This window comes from Cervus canadensis, chromosome 10, assembly GCF_019320065.1.
Source record: "Cervus canadensis isolate Bull #8, Minnesota chromosome 10, ASM1932006v1, whole genome shotgun sequence".
NCBI lineage: Eukaryota > Metazoa > Chordata > Mammalia > Artiodactyla > Cervidae > Cervus > Cervus canadensis.
In genome coordinates this window covers 28,018,886-28,037,876 of record NC_057395.1, presented here as the reverse complement: position 1 = coordinate 28,037,876, position 18,991 = coordinate 28,018,886, and the positions used below count along the sequence as shown (strand labels likewise).

Genomic DNA, 18,991 nt, shown 5'->3' with positions numbered 1-18,991 from the left:
AAATCCTATCAGAGAAGTTGGAAAGCCCAAGCTCCCAGAGCTAAGGGAGGCACTGGACAGGAAGTCCAATACTGAAAAAAGGAGGAAAGAAAAATGGAAAGTGAAGCAAATGACAATACATTGACAATCTACATATTACTGCAGGGCTAGAAGTTTTTAAAGCCCTTAACATGTTTCTCTATTTTAACCATTTATTGAGCACCTTCTACATCCCTCGCTCTCATTTTCTATGTCAGACTCCCTCTCACTGCATTTCAGCAGCACTGACTTTCTTTCTGCTCTTAGAACTTCTGAAACTCATTCCAGTCTCAAAGCCTTTGTTCTTGCTGTTCCCTGTCTCAAGCATGATTACCTAAGCTTGTTTCATGAGTATCTCCTACTCATCCATCATTTCTTAACTCAGAGTCTTCACAGAGATCCTCCCTGACAATCCTATTTACTGTAACCCACCTTATCTCTCAGCCATTCTTTACCACATTATCTTATTTATTTTCTTACAGCATTTGTTTCTATCAAGACTTACATTTATCTTGCTTGTCATCTATGTCCGCCCACCCTGAGCAAAAAAATTCCCAGGTACATGGATTTTTATCTGTCTGTTCCACTATTACATCCTCAATACCTATACTCTTAGCCAGGTGCATGTTATATACTTTATTTTTAATAACACATTCTACACATTATGCTAAGCTCTTTATATTCACTAGATTGTTTACTCTTTTTTTTTTTTTTTTATTGTTTACTCTTTACAATGTACTCTGTACTCTTTGCAGATAAAGATACTGAGTCAGAGGAGTTAAATAACTTGGCCAAAAAGTAGGTGAAAGTAGAAGCTTATAGATTCAAATCTAGGCTTATAATCCTAAAACTGTTTTTCTTAGACACTATTCCATACTTCCTGAAATATGCAAGGCACTTTCAAATGGTAGTGAATATGGGAAGTTATGAATTATGGTCCTTACATTTGAAAGACCAGTAGAACTGTTTGGGGAAATAGAAAGTTTACATCAAGAGACAAATTACAACAAGAGGCAGCTGCTCTCATTATAGTCCCTGTTTTAAAGGTGAGAAAAGAAAGAATAACTCACAATAAAGTGATGGAGAACCAGGATACAGCCTAGTGCTCAGTACCTGTGATCTCCCTGCCTTCATGACCTGCTAGTCATCCTACCCCTGCCAGGACAGTCATTCACAATGTTGGAAAGCTTCAGGTACCACCAGCATAGTCAGCAGCCAGGTTTTGTGAACCACTAAAACTAAAGTTGCTAAGCATTTACAACTTTCAGTTCTTATTCTTAAGATCATATAAAAGGAATTATATGCTTCAACCTTATCAAATTCTGTCTACATTTTCCCAAGTTTGTGTTTAAGTACCATCTGATTCTGAATTATGAGGATTTTGTTTTTGATATAGATTTATCTCCTGCACAGGGTTTGGGAAGGGCCTGGGAAGGTATTATCAGGCTTTTCAAGTGATCATGATACCCAGCCAAGTTTGGAATCAGTGAATAGTGGATGGAAGTTAGCATTTACTTGAGGACTCAGAGTCATCTTGTCTGTGCCTGTTAACTAAACTACAAGTTCACTGCAGCCACAGCTAACAACAAGTGATTGTCACCACTTTCTTGGGCTTCAATATCCTCATGTGTAAAAGTAAAAATAAGTCAGACTACGTGATCTCTAAAATCCTTTTTGGGACTTTTCAGATGGCTCAGTGGTAAAGAATTCGCCTGCAATGCAGGAGACACAGATTCGATCCCTGGGTCAGGAAGATTCCTTGGAGAAAGGAATGGCAACCCACTCCGGTATTCTTGCCTGGGAAATCCCATAGACAGAGGAGCCTGGTGGGCTCCAGTCCATTGGGTCACAAAAGAGTTAGACACGACTTAGCAACTAAACAACAAAATCCTTTTTACTTCTATAAGTCTAATTATTCAAAAAGGAGCTTTCCCAAGATGTTTACTAAAACATTGTTCCCTTAAAGAATGCTCCAGTTGTTATTTGCCTCTTTCTCAAAAATGTGAAAAGACAGATTTCTAAATAACTTTCAGAGGGGCTGTATTATGAGAGCCTTCCCACAAAACTAATTTTTAGGTCAGTACCTGAAAAACTTTCTCAAAATTTTGCCTTATCCAGAAAAATAATAATGTTCATCTTTCTTTTCATGAGCCTTGGACTCATCTCTTAACATTCACATCATTCATTGTCATTCCTCTGTAATCAGCCCAATATACAGCTGCCATCTGCTCATTCCTTGCCCCTGCCGCTCACATGTATTACACGTTTATTGATACCACAGGAGGAAGTAGCCATGCATCAGTTTGCACTCCAGTACTTTGCACGGTGAAGCCTAAACATTCTTTTCTATCATGTGGTCATTGTTATTTTTTAAGGTCTCTTTTGATAAGATTCTAGGTGGTGGTGGTGTTCAGCCGCTAAGTTGTGTCCAGTTCTTTGCAACAGGTCTGACTTCCCTGTCCTTCGCTATCTCTCGGAGTTTGCTCAAACACATGTCCTTTGAATCATGGATGTGATGTCATCCACACTTCATCCTCTGTCACCCCCTTCTCCTGCCCTCAGTGTCTCCCAGCATCAGGTCTAGACATTAATAATGTTAAAAACTGCATCTTTAAACATGTTACCATCTTATATAATGTCTATATGTCACTTATTATTCTAGGAAATTTCATTTATAATAATTTCAAATTCAACTCTAGTTGAATCAGTAAAGTTAAAGCAGAAAAGAGCATTTTAGGGAATTCCTTGGTGGTCCAGTTTTAGGGCTCCAAGCTTCCACTGCAGAGTGCCTGGATTCACTCCCTGATTGGAGCACTAAGATTCTGCAAACCATGCAATGCAGCCAGAAACCAAACAAAAAAATCATTTAAAAAAAAAAAAAACAGAGCATTTTAAATATATATGTTGTAAGCTATTAATATTCTTTTAATGGGATAAGCTCTGCATCAGCCTGATTATAGCTTTGACTTCTTGAGATAAAGCTCTGAAATGCAAGCACAATCAACCTTTCTTTATAATGATTAAATCTTCTGGAATTTGATTTCTCACTACTTGCTAGAAAAGAATAATTCAATTTTATCAGAACTGTGAAAGTGCTCTGTTATAAACAGAGCTTCATGATAAAGTAAAACACTGTTCCACAGCATCATAGATTGTTAATTGTTTTTCATCGTTTCCTTCATCTCCATTTGTTCCATGTCCCCACTCCTCTCCATCCCCTACTTTTTCTCTCTCTCTTGGTCCCCCCAGATTCATACACATACACACACACACATATTTTCTTTTCAAAATGCATCCTTTAATGAGAAATCTCAAACATAAGACATTTAACTATATAAGTAGCAAAACCATGCTTAGCAACAAAATCTGCAGATAATTTGGCCAGATGTTCTTTTTGAGCCTTAATGATATTTAAATATAAATTAATACTCCATTGATTCATCAAAATTTTCCATTTCTTAGTCATACTGTTTTCTATATATGCAATGATGTTATGTTCCAAACAAATAGAAATGTGATCTGACAAACTCATACATGCACAGACACACACAAATACATATAGAACTCCTGAAATAAGGATAGCCATAAAATAGCATTTTTATATGTGTTCTCTCTACACCAGCAACTTTCAGCCAGAGGCATTTTTACCCCTTAGCATAAGACTTGGCAATGTTTGTAGACATTTTTGACTGTCACACTGGGCAGGGAGGTTGCTACTGGCATCTTGTGGGTAGAGTCGGGATACAGCTGAACAAGACAACCCCTACAACGAAGGATTATCTGGCCCCAGGTGTCAATAGTTCTGAGGCTGAGAAACCATGCTCTACATAGTAGTCTAATGCTTCAAAGAGGGGGAAAGCCAAATTCTTCATTCCATTCTATGCAACTGATTAGAACAGGAAGAGAAAAAACACACACCTCCATAATTCCATTTAAATCTCTTTAACCAAGCTGGTTATATGGCTATACCACAAAGTTTTTCTTTCCACCCTGAAACCTCTAAGCACTTTAGAATGAAAAGACAGATCCATTCTCAGTTTACAAGTGGCTTTTTATTCTCGCTGTCCTAGGCATTTCCCCACAGTATGAGTGAAATACTTGCCAGATGGTGTAGGAAAGATTTTGATAATCCTTACCATACCTATTCTGAAAATAAAAGTCTCTGCAGCTTCTGGCCCCTTGTTTTGTATATTTCACATATATTACATGTTTTAGTATAGCTTGTCTTGTTTAACAAAATTATGAAGACAAATAGCAATCTAATTGATATGCAGAAGTAAGGTCTAGGTTTTTTTTGTTTCTTCATAGGCATATTTTGCTGTATCTTAATAACTTATAGATAATAAGAGAACTTTGTAGTTGGAGAGACCATGGAGTTTAATTTCCCATTTTCTAATATCCAAGTTCATCAAATATAAGATGCCATTAATCGTAAGATGCATTATTGCATTCTGTACCACTAAAAGAAAGTTTCTGTCAATGGAAAATGACATGCCCATGCCCTCAATAATAAGACACATCTCAATTTGAGTGACATCAGAATGTGGAAAAGGTACATCTTAGACTTGACAAAAATACATTATGCTACAGTTCCTTTTCCTCTTTCTGAGAGAAAAGCCATGTGTTGTGTTAGCTTTAGAAATCTTTCCACAATAATGCAATAAGACATATACACAATAGATAAAACACATAAATGGTGAGAAAACTAGGGTAAGAAAGTAAACTAAAATCTTACAGAATTCTAAGTTCCCTTTTAGGTTTTAAGCAAACTGGGAACTTTGCTAATTGAACAAGACTTCTAGATATAAATGGGGTAAAGTTATAACAGATATTATAATAAAAATTAACTGGATATCGATTAATTATAAGTATCAATTAACTGTAATAGAGACTGCCTTCTTTAATTAAAAGGAAATAGGAATTTTGGGGAAAAATGATCTTGGGGTCAAATCACATTTAAGCTAATCTCTGTTTTCTCTAAATTCTACCTATAATGAAGGTAATAAAACTAAACGAACCTTGTGATTGCTTTGAGGCGGTGTAACATCCTTTGGTCAGTCATGGTTCCTATATTAAGTTCAGTGTTGTAGAAAATGGGGTGGGCTGGGCAAGGGGGTACTTGAGAAAGACTTTTGGTCAAGAACATTAATTTTTCCTAAACTAAGGAGGTATTTTATAGAACAGCCTATCCACCTAAATCTTTTCATTGGTCAATGTTAGGAAGAAAGACTGCCCAGATGAGTAACTGCACAGTCAAAGTAGAAATTACACCTAGAAAAGGATTCTTGCTAAAAGCTGAAAAATAAGATTGAAGGCTAAAAGACCAGCAAAACAAGCCAATGTATATGCCATAGCTGTGCTGGGCAAGGGCCTAATGATGCTATTAGCTGCACAGTCTCCCAAGCATCTCTGCAAGTCTCCCAAGCATCTCTGCAAGTCTCCCCAAGATCAGTGAACTGCCTGTTTGCACGTAGTGGCCATCAGGCTGCCAAAGCTATCAAAATTCCAATGTATTGTTTTAGTAATTATGGTTACTTAAGATGGCAGAGGAATAGGACCACAGCCTTGTCCAGCTCAGTGAAACTATGAGCCATGCCATGTAGGGCTGCCCAAGATGGACGGGTCATGGTGGAGAGTTCTGACAAAATGTGGTCCACTGGAGAAGGGAATGGCAAACCACTTCAGTATTCTTGCCTTGAGAACCCCATGAACAGTATGAAAGGCAAAAAGGTATGACTGAAAGATGAGCTCCTCAGGTCAGTAGGTGCCCAATATGCCACTGGAGATCAGTGGAGAAATAACTCCAGAAAGAATGAAGAGACAGAGCCAAAGCAAAACGAGCACCCAGTTGTGGATGTGACTGGTGATGGAAGTAAAGTCCATGGCTGTAAAGAGCTGTAAAGATGGCTGTAAAGATGGCTGTAAAGAGCAATATTGCATAGGAACCTGGAATGTTAGGTCCATGAATCAAGGCAAATTGGAAGTGGTCAAACAGGAGATAGCAAGAGTGGACATTGACATTTTAGGAATCAGTGAACTAAAATGGACTGCAATAGGTGAATTTAACTCAGATGACCATTATTTCTACTTCTGTGGGCAAGAATCTCTTAGAAGAAATGGAGTAGCTATCATAATCTACAAAAGAGTCTGAAATGCAGGACTTGGATGCAATCTCAAAAATGACAGAATGATCTCTGTTCCTTTCCAAGGCAAACCATTCAATAGCACAATAATCCAAGTCTATGCCCTGACCAGTAATGCTGAAGAAGCTGAAGTTGAATAGTTCTGTGAAGACCTACAAGACCTTCTAGAACTAACACCCAAAAAAGATGCCCTCTTCATTATAGGGCACTGGAATGCAAAAGTAGGAAGGAAGACAAGACATACCTGGAGTAACAGGCAAACTTGGCCTTAGGGTACAAAACGAAGCCAGTCAAAAGCTAACAGAGTTTTGACAAGAGATTGCACTGGTCATAGCAAACACCCTCTTCCAAAAACACAAGAGAAGACTCTACACATGGACATCACCATATGGTCAATACCGAAATCAGACTAATTATATTCTTTGCAGCCAAAGATGGAGAAGCTCTATACAGTCAGCAAAAACAAGACCAAGGGCTAACTGTGGCTCAGATCATGAACTCCTTATTGCCAAATTCAGACTTAAAATGAAGAAAGTAGGGGAAATCAATAGACGATTCAGGTATGACCTAAATAAAATCCCTTACGATTATACAGTGGAAGTGACAAATAGATTCAAGGAATTAGATCTGATAGAGTGCCTGAAGAACTATGGATAGAGGTTCGTGACATCGTACAGGTGGCAGGGATCAAGACCATCCCCAAGAAAAAGAAATGCAAAAAGGCAAAATGGTTGTTTGAGGAGGTTTTACAAATAGCTGAGAAAAAAGAAGTGAAAGGCAAAGGAGAAAAGAAAAGATATACCCCTTTGAATGCAGAGTTCCAGAGAACACAGAGATTAAGAAAACCTTTGTCAGTGATCAATGCAAAGAAATAGAGGAAAATAATAGAATGGGAAAGACTAGAGATCGCTTTAAGAAAATTAGAGATACCAAGGGAACACTTCATGCAAAGATGAGCACAATAAAGGACAGAAATGGTATGGACCTAACAGAAGAAGAAGATATTAAGAAGAGGTGGCAACAATACTCATAAGAACTATACAAAAAGATCTCCATGACCAAGATAACCACGATTGTGTGATCACTCACCTAGAGCCAGACATCCTGGAATGCAAAGTCAAGTGGGCTTTAGGAAGCATCACTCTGAACAAAGCTAGTGGAGGTGATGGAATTCCAGTTGAGCTCTTTCAAATCCTAAAAGATGATGCTGTGAAAGTGCTGCACTCAATATGCCAGCAAATCTGGAAATCTTAGCAGTGGCCACAGGACTGGAAAAGGTCAGTTTTCATGTCAATCCCAAAGAAAGGCAATGCCAAAGAATGTTCAAACTACCACACAATTGCACTCATCTCACACGCTAGCAAAGTAATGCTCAAAATTCTCCAAGCCAGGCTTCATCACTACGTGAACCATGAACTTCCAGATGTTCAAACTGGTTTTAGAAAAGGCAGAGGAACCAGAGATCAAATTGCCGACATCTGCTGGATCATTGAAAAAGCAAGAGAGTTCCAGAAAAACATCTACTTTTGCTTTATGGACTACACCAAAACCTTTGACTGTGTGGATCACAACAAACTGTGGAAAATTCTTCAAAAGAAAGGAATACCAGACCACTTGACCTGCCTCTTGAGAAATTTGTATGCCAGTCAAGAAGCAACAGTTAGAACTGGACATGGAACAACAGACTGGTTCCAAATCAGGAAAGGAGTACAGCAAGGTTGTATATTGTCACCTTGCTTATTTAACTGCTATGCAGAGTACATCATGAGAAATGCTGGGCTGAATGAAGCACAAGCTGGAATTAAGATTGCCAGGAGAAATATCAATAAGCTCAGATATGCAGATGACACCACCCTTATGGAAGAAAGCAAAGAAGAACTGAAGAGCCTCTTGATGAAAGTGAAAGAGGAGAGTGAAAAAGTTGGCTTAAACCTCAGCATTCAGAAAACTAAGATCATGGCATCTGGTCCCATCACTTCATGGCAGATAAATGGGGAAACAATGGAAACAGTGACAGACTTTATTTTTGGGGACTCCAAAATCACTGCAGATGGTGACTGCAGCCATGAAACTAAAAGACGCTTCCTCCTTGGAAGAAAAGCTATGATCAACCTAGACAGCATATTAAAAAGCAGAGACATCACTTTGCCAACAAAGGTCCATCTAGTCAAAGGTATGGTTTTTCTAGTAGTCATGTATGGATGTGAGAGTTGGACTATAAGGAAAGGTGAGCACAGAATAATTGATGCTTTTGAACTGTGGTGTTGAAGAAGACTCTTGAGAGTCCCTTGGTCTGCAAGGAGATCCAACCAGTCCATCCTAAAGGAAATTAGTCCTGAATATTCATTGGAAGGACTGATGCTGAAGCTGAAACTCCAATACTTTGGAGTTTCTCCAATACTAACTGATGCGAAGAGCTGACTCATTTGAAAAGACCCTGGTGCTGGGAAAGATTGAAGGCGAGAGGAGAAGGGGACAACAGAGGATGAGGTTGGATGGCATCACCGACGCAAGGACATGAGTTTGAGCAAGCTTTGGGAGTTGGTGATGGACAGGGAACCCTGGCGTGCTGCAGTGCATGGGGTTGCAAAGAGTCGGACCCAACTGAGCGACTGTACTGAACTGAACTGATTTTAGTAATTGTGTTTAAATAACTCTGTGAACATCAATCCAGAACTGAAGAGAGTAAACAAACAAGGGCCTAATTCTTCTGTACCAACCAAGTACAAAATAACACCAACAATGTACTTCTTGACATCCCAGTGCATTACAGTATAATCATAAAACAGTGCATGTTAGAAAAGGGTAGGCTTAAAACCCTGAATGGTGATCAACAAACTGATGCTTTCATGAAGTTGAAAGTAAAATTTGACCTATCTAGCATTTGAGGCTGTAAAATCAGTCTTGTGAGGGCATTAGTTCTCTTCCCAGAGGGTAGGCCTAAACTCTTGTCATTTATTTAAGTCTTGGAAATCCCATTTCTCCTTCCACAGGCATGTGCTAAAACGTGGCACGATAATGCTATAGGACACTAAATAGCCTTCTTTGAAGTTTTAACACCAACTACAAAGGGAAAATCAAACACAGGTTGTTTTTAAAAGTAAGTAAGGAGTTTCAGGATGCCTCAACATTGATTATTTGGAGAGAAATTACCCCCATATACTGAGGCCCTTGGTTTAGAAATCTGTGCAACAGCTTCTTATTGACTTTAAGTAAATTTCAGGGGCTCTTTCAACATCTAGAAACTCAGATCATATTTATTCTTATTTTGAATGGAATTCTCATTTCCCTTAGCATATATATATTTAATGCAGTGTACAATGAGAGGGCTTTCTTTAAATATCCTATTAGCAAATCACCATGATAAAGTCAAACACTGAACATATGTGAACATGATCTGCATTTAAATATGCATACAATGACTGGTTTCAGTATTACAATCAAAACTTCAAGAGTTAAAGTGACATATTTAATTTATATACATAATCGTAGATCTCTAGATTATAAGGAACCCAATGAGTCACCAAGTACAGCCCCATTTAATTTATAGAAGAAGAATAAATTAGAAAGGCAACTGCTGATAACTAATAAGGACTACAGTATAGCACAGGGAGCTCACTCAGTACTCAGTAATGGTATATATGGGAAAAGAATCGAAGAGAGACTAGATGTATATATGTGTATAACTGGTTCACTTTGCTGTACACTAACACAACATTGTAAATCAACTACAATAAAAATTAAAAAAAGAAAAGACAGCTGCTGCCCTTGGTAATACAATAGTCAAGGATGTGGTCCTTTCCTGGAGCCAACATCTTCTGTCTCCAAGGTCAGTATTTCCACCATAATCCACTGTAATTACAAGCCTTCACAATAATTAGGAATGAAACTAAACCATTATATAATTATAAATTACTATAAATCATGTGAGTTTAATACACCTAAAATAAGAAAGTGTTCAGCTGAGGACAGTATTTAGAAAGACAGAAGCTTTGATACAAAATGTTTACTGAACTTCCTGTGGGATGACAGTTCTTCATTTAGTCTTCACAGAATCCCAAAGGAGATACACTTCACTATTCACAGTTTAAAGACTGAAACTCAAAAACCTTAATAACAGAAGTTCATCTAAAAACTCTTTGATCTACTACTCAGGTAGACATCTCTGTGCTGTTCTGTAGGTAACCCTCTTCACCACCACCAGAACCCACAAGAGAGACAGGATATGTGTGGCCTAGAGCAAGATGGTGTTTTCTCTTGCCCTCTTTTGTTCCAAGCAGAGATCTGTACCAGAATCTCTGATGAAGCTGTGTGAGCATACGTTTGTGAAGGAGAAAAAGTAAAGTAACCCCTCAGGAGTCAGTGACTCAGTGACAACAATGTTCAAATAGCATTTCCACACTATTGTGGAAAAATTCAGATCTAACATTCACTTGGTGTCCTCTTCCTCTGCATGCTACTCCCGCATCAATCATCATTTCCACAGGGTACTGCATTTATGTGTATGAACCCTTTTTTCAAAGCCTCCTTGTTACCCATTGGATAGGAAGTTTCAAAATTCACAGGATAAGGAGTTACACAGGATAAGGAGTTACAAAGGTATACGGATGTCATCAAGTCTGTTTCCACACTTAGTTGTGCAGAAACTGATTTCCAGACAGGTAATTCAGCCAGTCTGAGACAAAGCTGGGACTTGAGGCAAAGTTCTCACTCAAGTCTAATACTCTTCTCTCTATGCAACATACTTGATTATACAATTGGCCAAAAAGAACAAGTGTCTCTCATGTCTTTGGCCAAATACATTAATTACTTCAAGTCAATATCATGTTTTTAACAGCAAGTTGAAAGCTTGAAAATCGGTGCTCAGGAGCCTAGAGTAGAAGAAAGACAATACAAGCCTCATAGCTAGATAGATCCAAGTTTGATTTAACCTCTTTAATTTACTAACTGGCTGACTTGGGCAAGTTGGTCAGCTTTTCTGGAGTTGTAACTACAAGAATATTGTTGTTTAGTCACTAAGTTATGGCCCACTCTTTGTAACTCCATGGACTGTAGCCCAACAGGGTGGCTCTCTCCATGGAATTTCCCAGGCAGAAATACCATTTCCTTGTCCAGGGGATTTTCCTCAGCCACAGACTGAACCTGCATCTCCTTCATTGGTAGGCGGACTCTTTACTTCTGAGCCATCAGGGAAGCCTACCTGAGAATATTAAGAATTAAATGCAGTAGGACATTTATAAAGCATCTGATCCATAGTAGATGCTTGATATATTGGTTCCCACTCATTCTAACTCACCCTTAAAGAGCTGTACCACTCTTAACAAATTCCTTTAGCCCTTTGGGTCTGTTTCCTCCATTGTACCATGAGAAGAGGGGAAAAAAATCAAATGAATTCCAAAATCCCTTACAACTCATCAAGTATGAATTAATTCCCAAAGCTTCCTTTACCTTAATTTAAATTCAGCCAACACTAGGTACCTTATATTCATCCTTGGCAATGTTTCTGTGATCTCAAAGATTTGGGATCCAACTCCATAGTACTTTAAGTTCCACACGGAAAAATTACTACACAAAACCAAAGGACTTAACTTTAAAGAAAACTCTACAATGACATCACAAACCTATGTGATAAATAAATACAATTTAGGGTATATCTTAAGTTGTTACTCCCTTTTCTTTTTTTCTTTTTTTTTGCTGCGATAGAAGATGAGAACTTAAGTATTGATACTATAAGCCTATAACGATAGACTCAAGAGCCATTTAGGTAAAGCAACTAATGTCATTTTGTGGGGAAGAGAAAAGGAAGAGCAATAAACTTCTCTTCCCATGTGAGTCTTATGCTAGACCTTACAATTTAAGAAATTTGTGCCATTCTGAAGCAGAGGGGAATAAAATTTATTCTGAGAGATGTTTTACAGTGACAGGCATTAATGTAAGAAGGTAGTTGACCATGTTCTCCACAGTGCTTTTGAATTTCATGTTTCAGATTTACATTCTCTATAAATAATGTATAATTTAAATGCTTGAGTCTTAAAAGCAAGACCTGGGGAAATATTAACTGAAATTAAATGAAAACCTTAACTGCAAAGTTTCTCCTCCTCTTTTCTTCCTTGAGGAAAGCATTATCAGTCTTTTTTTGTTGTTGTTACTATAGAGAAAGCATTTTACACATATTGGGTTGGCCAAAAAGTTTGTTAACATTGTATGGAAAACCCCGAATGAACAGTTTGGCCAACCCAATAACACTCTATAGGTTCAAAATATATTTAAAATAATGATTAGAGCTCCCAGTCATGGTCTCCCAAAAATTCATTTGGTGTCTACCCTATTACTATACCTGTACAGTGTTATTCATGTATAAAATTTTAGAATACACATCTTAGATGATAAAACATCAATAGCATCAAAAACGTGTGCCTTTTATTAGTATTAAGAGACAGAAAAGGCCCATTGAAATTTTCTCAAATGTTTGAAATACTGTAACTTTTTTAAATCAAGAGCTGTGTTATATGGGCTAAATTTTTGGTTCTAAAAGTGACAGAGAGTAAACTATGTTCCTCAATATAAGTTGTGTGCAGAAGTCCAGAGAGGTCTCTCTGGTTCACACTATGCTTGCTATATATGTATATGTATGCCTAAAGTATATGGACCTCTCTGGCATACATACTTTAGGCATACATATACATATATAACTAGCATAGTGTGAACCAGAGGCAAGAAGGCCTAGATCCTGTTTCTGCTGTTGTTAAAAACTTGATGTGTGATTTTTGGACAAGTTCCTTCACCTTTCTTATCTGTTTCTTTATGAAACGGGAGGGACCATCTGATCTCCAAGATTTCTTCCAGTTTCTATAAGCTGTACCTGAGTGGCACAGGACATGTGGCAAAAGTACTCACAGGAGAGCACTTACTCTGCTCTTCATGCATGCTGCTAGGAGGAGCCAGATTCTGTAGAGAGCCAGACACTAAATGGCCTGGCTTTGTGCCTTGGCTGAAGAACACCATCAGTGACTCTGAAGGCACTTTTAAAGAGGAAAGAAACTATTTTCTGAACATAGTCCAAAAACTCGGTAGGGTCATGTGAACCCTCACGACCTCAGACCCCTTGTGTCCTCAGCCTTTTATCTTGACTGGCAGAAAGGCCTAAGTTCATTTAGACAACGTATGCTTTCTGAGCCTTATGAGAAACAGTTCTGAGAATAAATGGACTCATCCCCAGTCCCACATCTGATCCTTGAAAATACATATATTTTTATGCATCAGCTACAATATACGTAGCACTCCTAGGACACCTTCATGAAACAGAGTTTAACATAGTGATTAAAAGTATGAAATGAGCTCAAATCCTGCCTCTGCTACTATTTAACTGCTGCATGATCTTAGGAAAGAAGCTTCAGGTTCTGTTTTTGTAAAATCGGGAAACTAATAAAACCTAACTCAGAGGGTTGTTGTGAGGATTAATCAAGATAATACATGCAAAGCAGAGCACAGAGCCTAGTATAAAGTATATATTAGTAAGATGGGTGGATGGATGGATAATATAGATAGATACATGGATACATAGATGGATCTTTCAATCCTGGGAGCTGGGACTCCCTGAAAAGGCTTATGTGAAGGCTGAAAGCAGTTTTTTGGCAGTGAATGGCATCTGCTGATCTTTCCTCTTCTGAGCAAGCAATATGTCAAATACTCAAACCTGGGATCAGCTCTGACTAATAGGATCCTGCAGAAATTAGGAGGAAATAAGATTATCCTTAAAGTAAGAAAGAGTTATGCTGGTTTAAGACAAGATCCTTGAAAGAGAGAAACAAACAAAAAAACATTTAATATGGTCATACAATATCAGAGAAAAGGGGTTATTTTTCATTCATGTAATCTTGAGTGTTGCCAGCATTAACAGCTACAGAATTTTATAACTGGGTGTCTCCCTAGAGACTATCTATCTCTAGTTTACCCTCCTTACTTGATAAATAAGTAGCTGAGGGCAGAGAGATTAAGCAGATTTCTTGAGGCCATTCAGCAGTAAATGACAGTGCCAAGACAAATAAGTGTTCTGACTTCTCCCATTCACCCACCCAGTACTTCCCCTGGTATCTTTCACCAGGTTATCATTCTTTTATGTGCCAGCAGGGCATTAAAACTCATACAGATGCCTCACTTTTGCCCAGTTTCCCAAAAAGTACAGAAGCAGCCTTTACCCCCAAAACCTTCTTCCCATTGGGAATGGGGAAAGGTCCCAGTTAATCTATGGCCCTCTCCCAGGCCCTCTTTGGAGTTTCTATTCTTTCCTTTCTGTTCCTCATGTCCTCTCTTAAGGGCTACTTCTAAAAGTTCTTCACACCAAAGATCAGGCACATTCCAGGGCACAAATTACCCCCTGCTAATTTGCACATTCTCATTTTCCCACAAATGCAGGAACTACAGAACTATTAAGTCTCTGAGCTCCCTGACTGAATTCAATGAGAACTGATCCCTCCCTTCCTAGGCTAATTCAGTCAGGTTCATTTATAAAGGATGTGCACCTGAAGAGCCAGAGAACCCTTAGGTGTGCCTAAACACAGAAAACAAGAGAAAGAGCGGACCAGGGAATGGGAGATGGACTGGGGGACGGAGGGAAATGAGTGGAAGGAGTACACAGAGCAAATTGCAAAGTCTGGATCTGGGAGACAGCTATGCTGCTGAAACTGACTCACTGCTGAGGGTACAGCACTGCCGGCGGGATTGACTGTTTTCATCATGCGCTCTGGTAACTGACTAACAGCAGACTGACGCCCCAAACTGCACACGTAGGAGGAAGCAGGAGGAGGCTATCCCGAAGTTGCAGGAAAAAACGAACTCTTCCTGCTCCCTTCTCTACTCTCATCAGATGTTCACCAGTCTGTGCCTGGCTAGCATGCCCTGAGCCCTCCAGGTTTCTGTGCATCATCCCTGACGGGGAACTCCCCTCCCTGCTCTCCCGAGGGTTAGAGAGAAACAGGGCATCTCTCCTTGCAGGGAAACTGATTTGAGAGAAAAGCTTTCGCTGAGCGTCTGAAGCTGACAAACGCGGGGCGCTTCTTATCCCTAAGCATTTGCGGCTGCGTGGGGTGTCCCTCAGCCCGGGTCTGGGCTTTGACGGTGGGAGGCGTAAGGGTCACAGCCAAGTGTTCTTTCTCCACACTCACAGTCACCCGCAAAACCGGAAGGAAGGTTTTGTCTTTTTTCCCCTCCCTACCTGAATTCCGGGACCAGGTTAGGCTGCAGCCCGTAGAAAGCAGCGGAGAGAGTGACCAACCACCCAGGCTTGTAACTGCCATTCTCGCACTCCAGATACGGCGGAGACCACTTGACGTGGCTCTTGTCCCCGCTCAGTCCGTCCCTGCGCCGCCAGCTGTGGCCCAGGCCCCGGGGCCCCTGGTTGGAGCCACGACGGTGTAAGTGAGTCCTCCACTTGCGCCGGAGGCCGTGGAACCACTCGGTCTCCAGCGTGGCGTTGGCCAGGTGGTGTGCTGAGGAGGACAGGTCCTGGAGCAGGATGCGACTCTCCTCGCGCGTGGCCTGGAGGAAGACCTGCGGGGCCGGGGCGGACAGCGACTCGGTGCTGAAGGTGATGGCCGCCCGGGAGATGCTGGGCTCACCCTCTAGGAGGCTCCGCACCAGCGCTTGGTACCACTCCAGGTCGTCCTGCAAGTTCTGCTCCCGCGACTTATTGCTCTGCAGCATCATGTTGAGGAAGTTGGTGGCGTGTGTCAGCGTGTCCAGCGCCCCGTGCAATGAGGGATGGGAACTGGCTAGGGCCGGCGACTTCCCCGGCAGGCCCGCCAACTCGTAGCGGCTGGAGCAGTTGGCTCGCTTCAGCTTGTGGGAGTCCCCGGTGTAGAGGTAAGAGGCCACGTCCATGGGCACCTCCTCGGCGAGTTTCTGCGCCAAGATGGTGCCGTCGGTGGAGCGGCTCCAGGGAGCAGAGGGGTCTGAGGCAGAGGCTCGAGCCGACTGCTGGGCGTGCTGCTTCGCCCTCAGGGTCCTCTCTCGAGGTGAATCCGGCCGACTTGGAGGTTCGCGGCTGGCGCCAATAGCTCCCAATCCGAAATGAATGAGCAGAACGCAGAAGAGGAAGGGGTAAGCCATGGCTCCTATCTGCCTCGCAGAGCGGAGAGGAGGTAACGGGAGGAGTCACTTTTTAAATTGTAGTCGTCAGTCTGTCAGCAGTAAGACTTTTACTAGGGGTCTTCCCCCTTCTCCAGCAGGCAACCAGTCCAAAAGGACTTTAAAATAGGGATGTTCCGAAATATACCCGGCTGACTAAGCTACCGTCACAGGAAATCAAATCACCTGTGGCAACGCCGGCTGCTCCCGCTCCACAATGGGTCGCCTCAGGATTACGCACCTCGCAGCCTTGAACCGAACAGGTTACATCCCCTTTCGCAGTCGGCAGCTATAGTTAGCCTGCTTACGTCTTTCCTTCCACCGCCGCTCTCATTGAGGTGTGTTCAAGAGCTGCTGCTGCTGCCGCCGCGGCCGCCGAAGACGCTGCTCCATCATCTCACCCGTGGCAGGTCGTTCCCGCCTCCTGGGTCTGGCTCCTCCTCGTTCGCTTCGCCCGGAGACGCGGCGCTCGCGCGCGCAGAGCGGCGCCGCGAGCGCAGGGGCGAGTCTCAGAGAGCGAGGGTTTCTTTTAAGACGTTTGTCTCTCCGGAGCCAAGAGGGCTAGGCAGCTGGTTAATTGGAGTCTTTAGGTTTGGCCACAAACCACACTCCTGCCTCTCCCTACTCTCGGGAGGAAAGCCGGTTTAAAGAGGCAGCTTGGCCGCAACCAAACCCTTGAAGGGCGGCTTCAATTCGTCTTGTTCTCTGTTTGGTCGGCTCCTCTGTCAATCAGCTGAGTACCATTTGTTGGTCTGGGGCGGGAGCTGTCCAGTGCTGAACCCGAGGCGGCACGGAGGAGGCAGCGGCGCGGGCTGCAGCAGTCCTTTCACCCACTCGCGTTCCCTGATGACTCGAGAGCGTGAAGGGTTGGGGGTGGGTGGCCGGGAGTAATGGGAGAAGCAGAGCTTGGGTGGCTCAGAGAGAAGGAAACTTGGACGTACTGAGGAGGAGGGTGTTGGCGTCTTGCATGCTTCGTTAAATCAGTCTTTTCTTTTGCCTGGAAAAGAGGGAGAAAGTAGTTTTCATTTGTGACATATATCGGAGGGGAGGGATGAAGGATGAAGACGTGTCCTCCCGAGCATCTGCTCATTTTAGGCAAATGATCAAATCCTCCTCCTTGTTGTCGGTTAAAGAAATTGTTAAACCCTACTTGCCAAGGTCTTGGCTGTACGGCAGTAACGGAGACATCTACTGGCTGAACTTTAAGGAAAAAAAAAAAAAAATGCCGTATCTAAGGAAGGTTTGCTTGAAAGGGATGAAGGGGAACCTGTGGAAATGTAAACAGAGAATGTGCCAAAGGGCGAGGATAGGGGCAGGACGCAGACTGTGAGAGAATGAGGATGAGTCAGTCTGTGGTGAGTGGGAAGGAGAGCCATTCTGACTGGGAGTTCCTGAAATTAATGAAGGCAAGAACTAAGACATCTGATTCTCCATAGATTGGGATGTCCCAATTGAAGAAAGAAGAGCAGAATAACTATGCTAGAACCCCAAAAAAATGATTTGAAAATCCCTTAACACAGTCGAATTGTTTTATTTGAAGCTTTAACCGGGTCTTCTGACATTTTCATTCAAAAATACTATTTAATACTGGATATGTAGTGTCTTATGCACTTCCATCTTCCATATACACCTCCATTTTAAAATTTCCCAAGAAAGACACAAGACAGAAATTCTCAAAAACCTTTCAATTCCCAACTTTAAAAAAGCTACCTATGACATTCTAAGATAACATGGCTTAGACTTGCTTTATCATTTCATTCACCTTATTGAGAAAATATCGAAGGATGAAATTTTAAACTCCAAAGAGCAAAAGTTTGCCTGCATTGGTCACTGTAGTATCTTGACCACCTAGAATACACAGATGCCTGGTGCTAATTGCTAAACTAATGAATGAACCAGAAGATCATGATGAGGAAGCTAATTATTTTTAAATCTGTCTCCTTCTCTAAGAAGACATGTGTGCCTGATGTGTCAGTGGTGATGGCTTTTGGAATAGGACATAGCAACCAGTTTTTTAAACTGCAATGTTGGGTCCCCAAGAGAGCTTTTATAGCTTTGCAAAGAATGGTTATTAGATTTGTGTTTATTCACAAGTAGAGTTCATGTTCATATCTGACTTGTTTTGATTTTGCTTTGCAAAGTATATTCCTTTGCTAAATAAATGTCATCCAGCTTAATCCTCTGATATAGGGCTTATGGCAATAATAATGTGATTTTCTGTTTAATTTATTAGAATATACAATATGATTTTCTATTTGTTTGAAGACTGAAGTGTCATTTCCTCATTGATTTTTTATAAAACCTATATAATTTATTAACAATTCTTTAAAATTTGCTAGTATTACATTTGAAAAAGAAGGTATAACTTTATTAATAGGTCCCTTTATAAGTAATTCAGTGACTCCGTGTAATTGAAAGACCTGGGTTCTGGTCCCAGTATTATTTTAAGCAATATATATGGCAACTAACAAGATATTTAAAGTTTCTGTGTCTTGGAACATAAGTTGTATGTGAGCCTCATGCTTGGACATTGAGAGAGTACCAAAACTGCACCCGAGCCCCTTTCCAGGAGTGCTAGTCCTTCTCTTAGTGCATGTCTAACAAGATTGGAGCAAGCTTTGAGAGGCACCTGCAATTTTGTCATAACCTTTAGGGGATCACTTTCCATCTACATTGCCAAACAACAGAGGTGAACTAGTTAGGTT

At 41.0% G+C, this 18,991-nt stretch overlaps 1 protein-coding gene across 1 annotated transcript in view; it reads right to left on the bottom strand.

The window, feature by feature from the left end:
• Window positions 1-17,111, bottom strand: part of GPR158 (G protein-coupled receptor 158) — a 286,570-nt gene extending 269,459 nt beyond the window's left edge. The window contains exon 1 of the mRNA XM_043480390.1: window positions 15,376-17,111. Within this exon, the coding sequence (XP_043336325.1) occupies window positions 15,376-16,268 (893 nt within the window). The 5' untranslated portion in view covers window positions 16,269-17,111. The remainder of the gene's footprint in view (window positions 1-15,375) is intronic.
• Window positions 17,112-18,991: the final 1,880 nt, after the last annotated feature.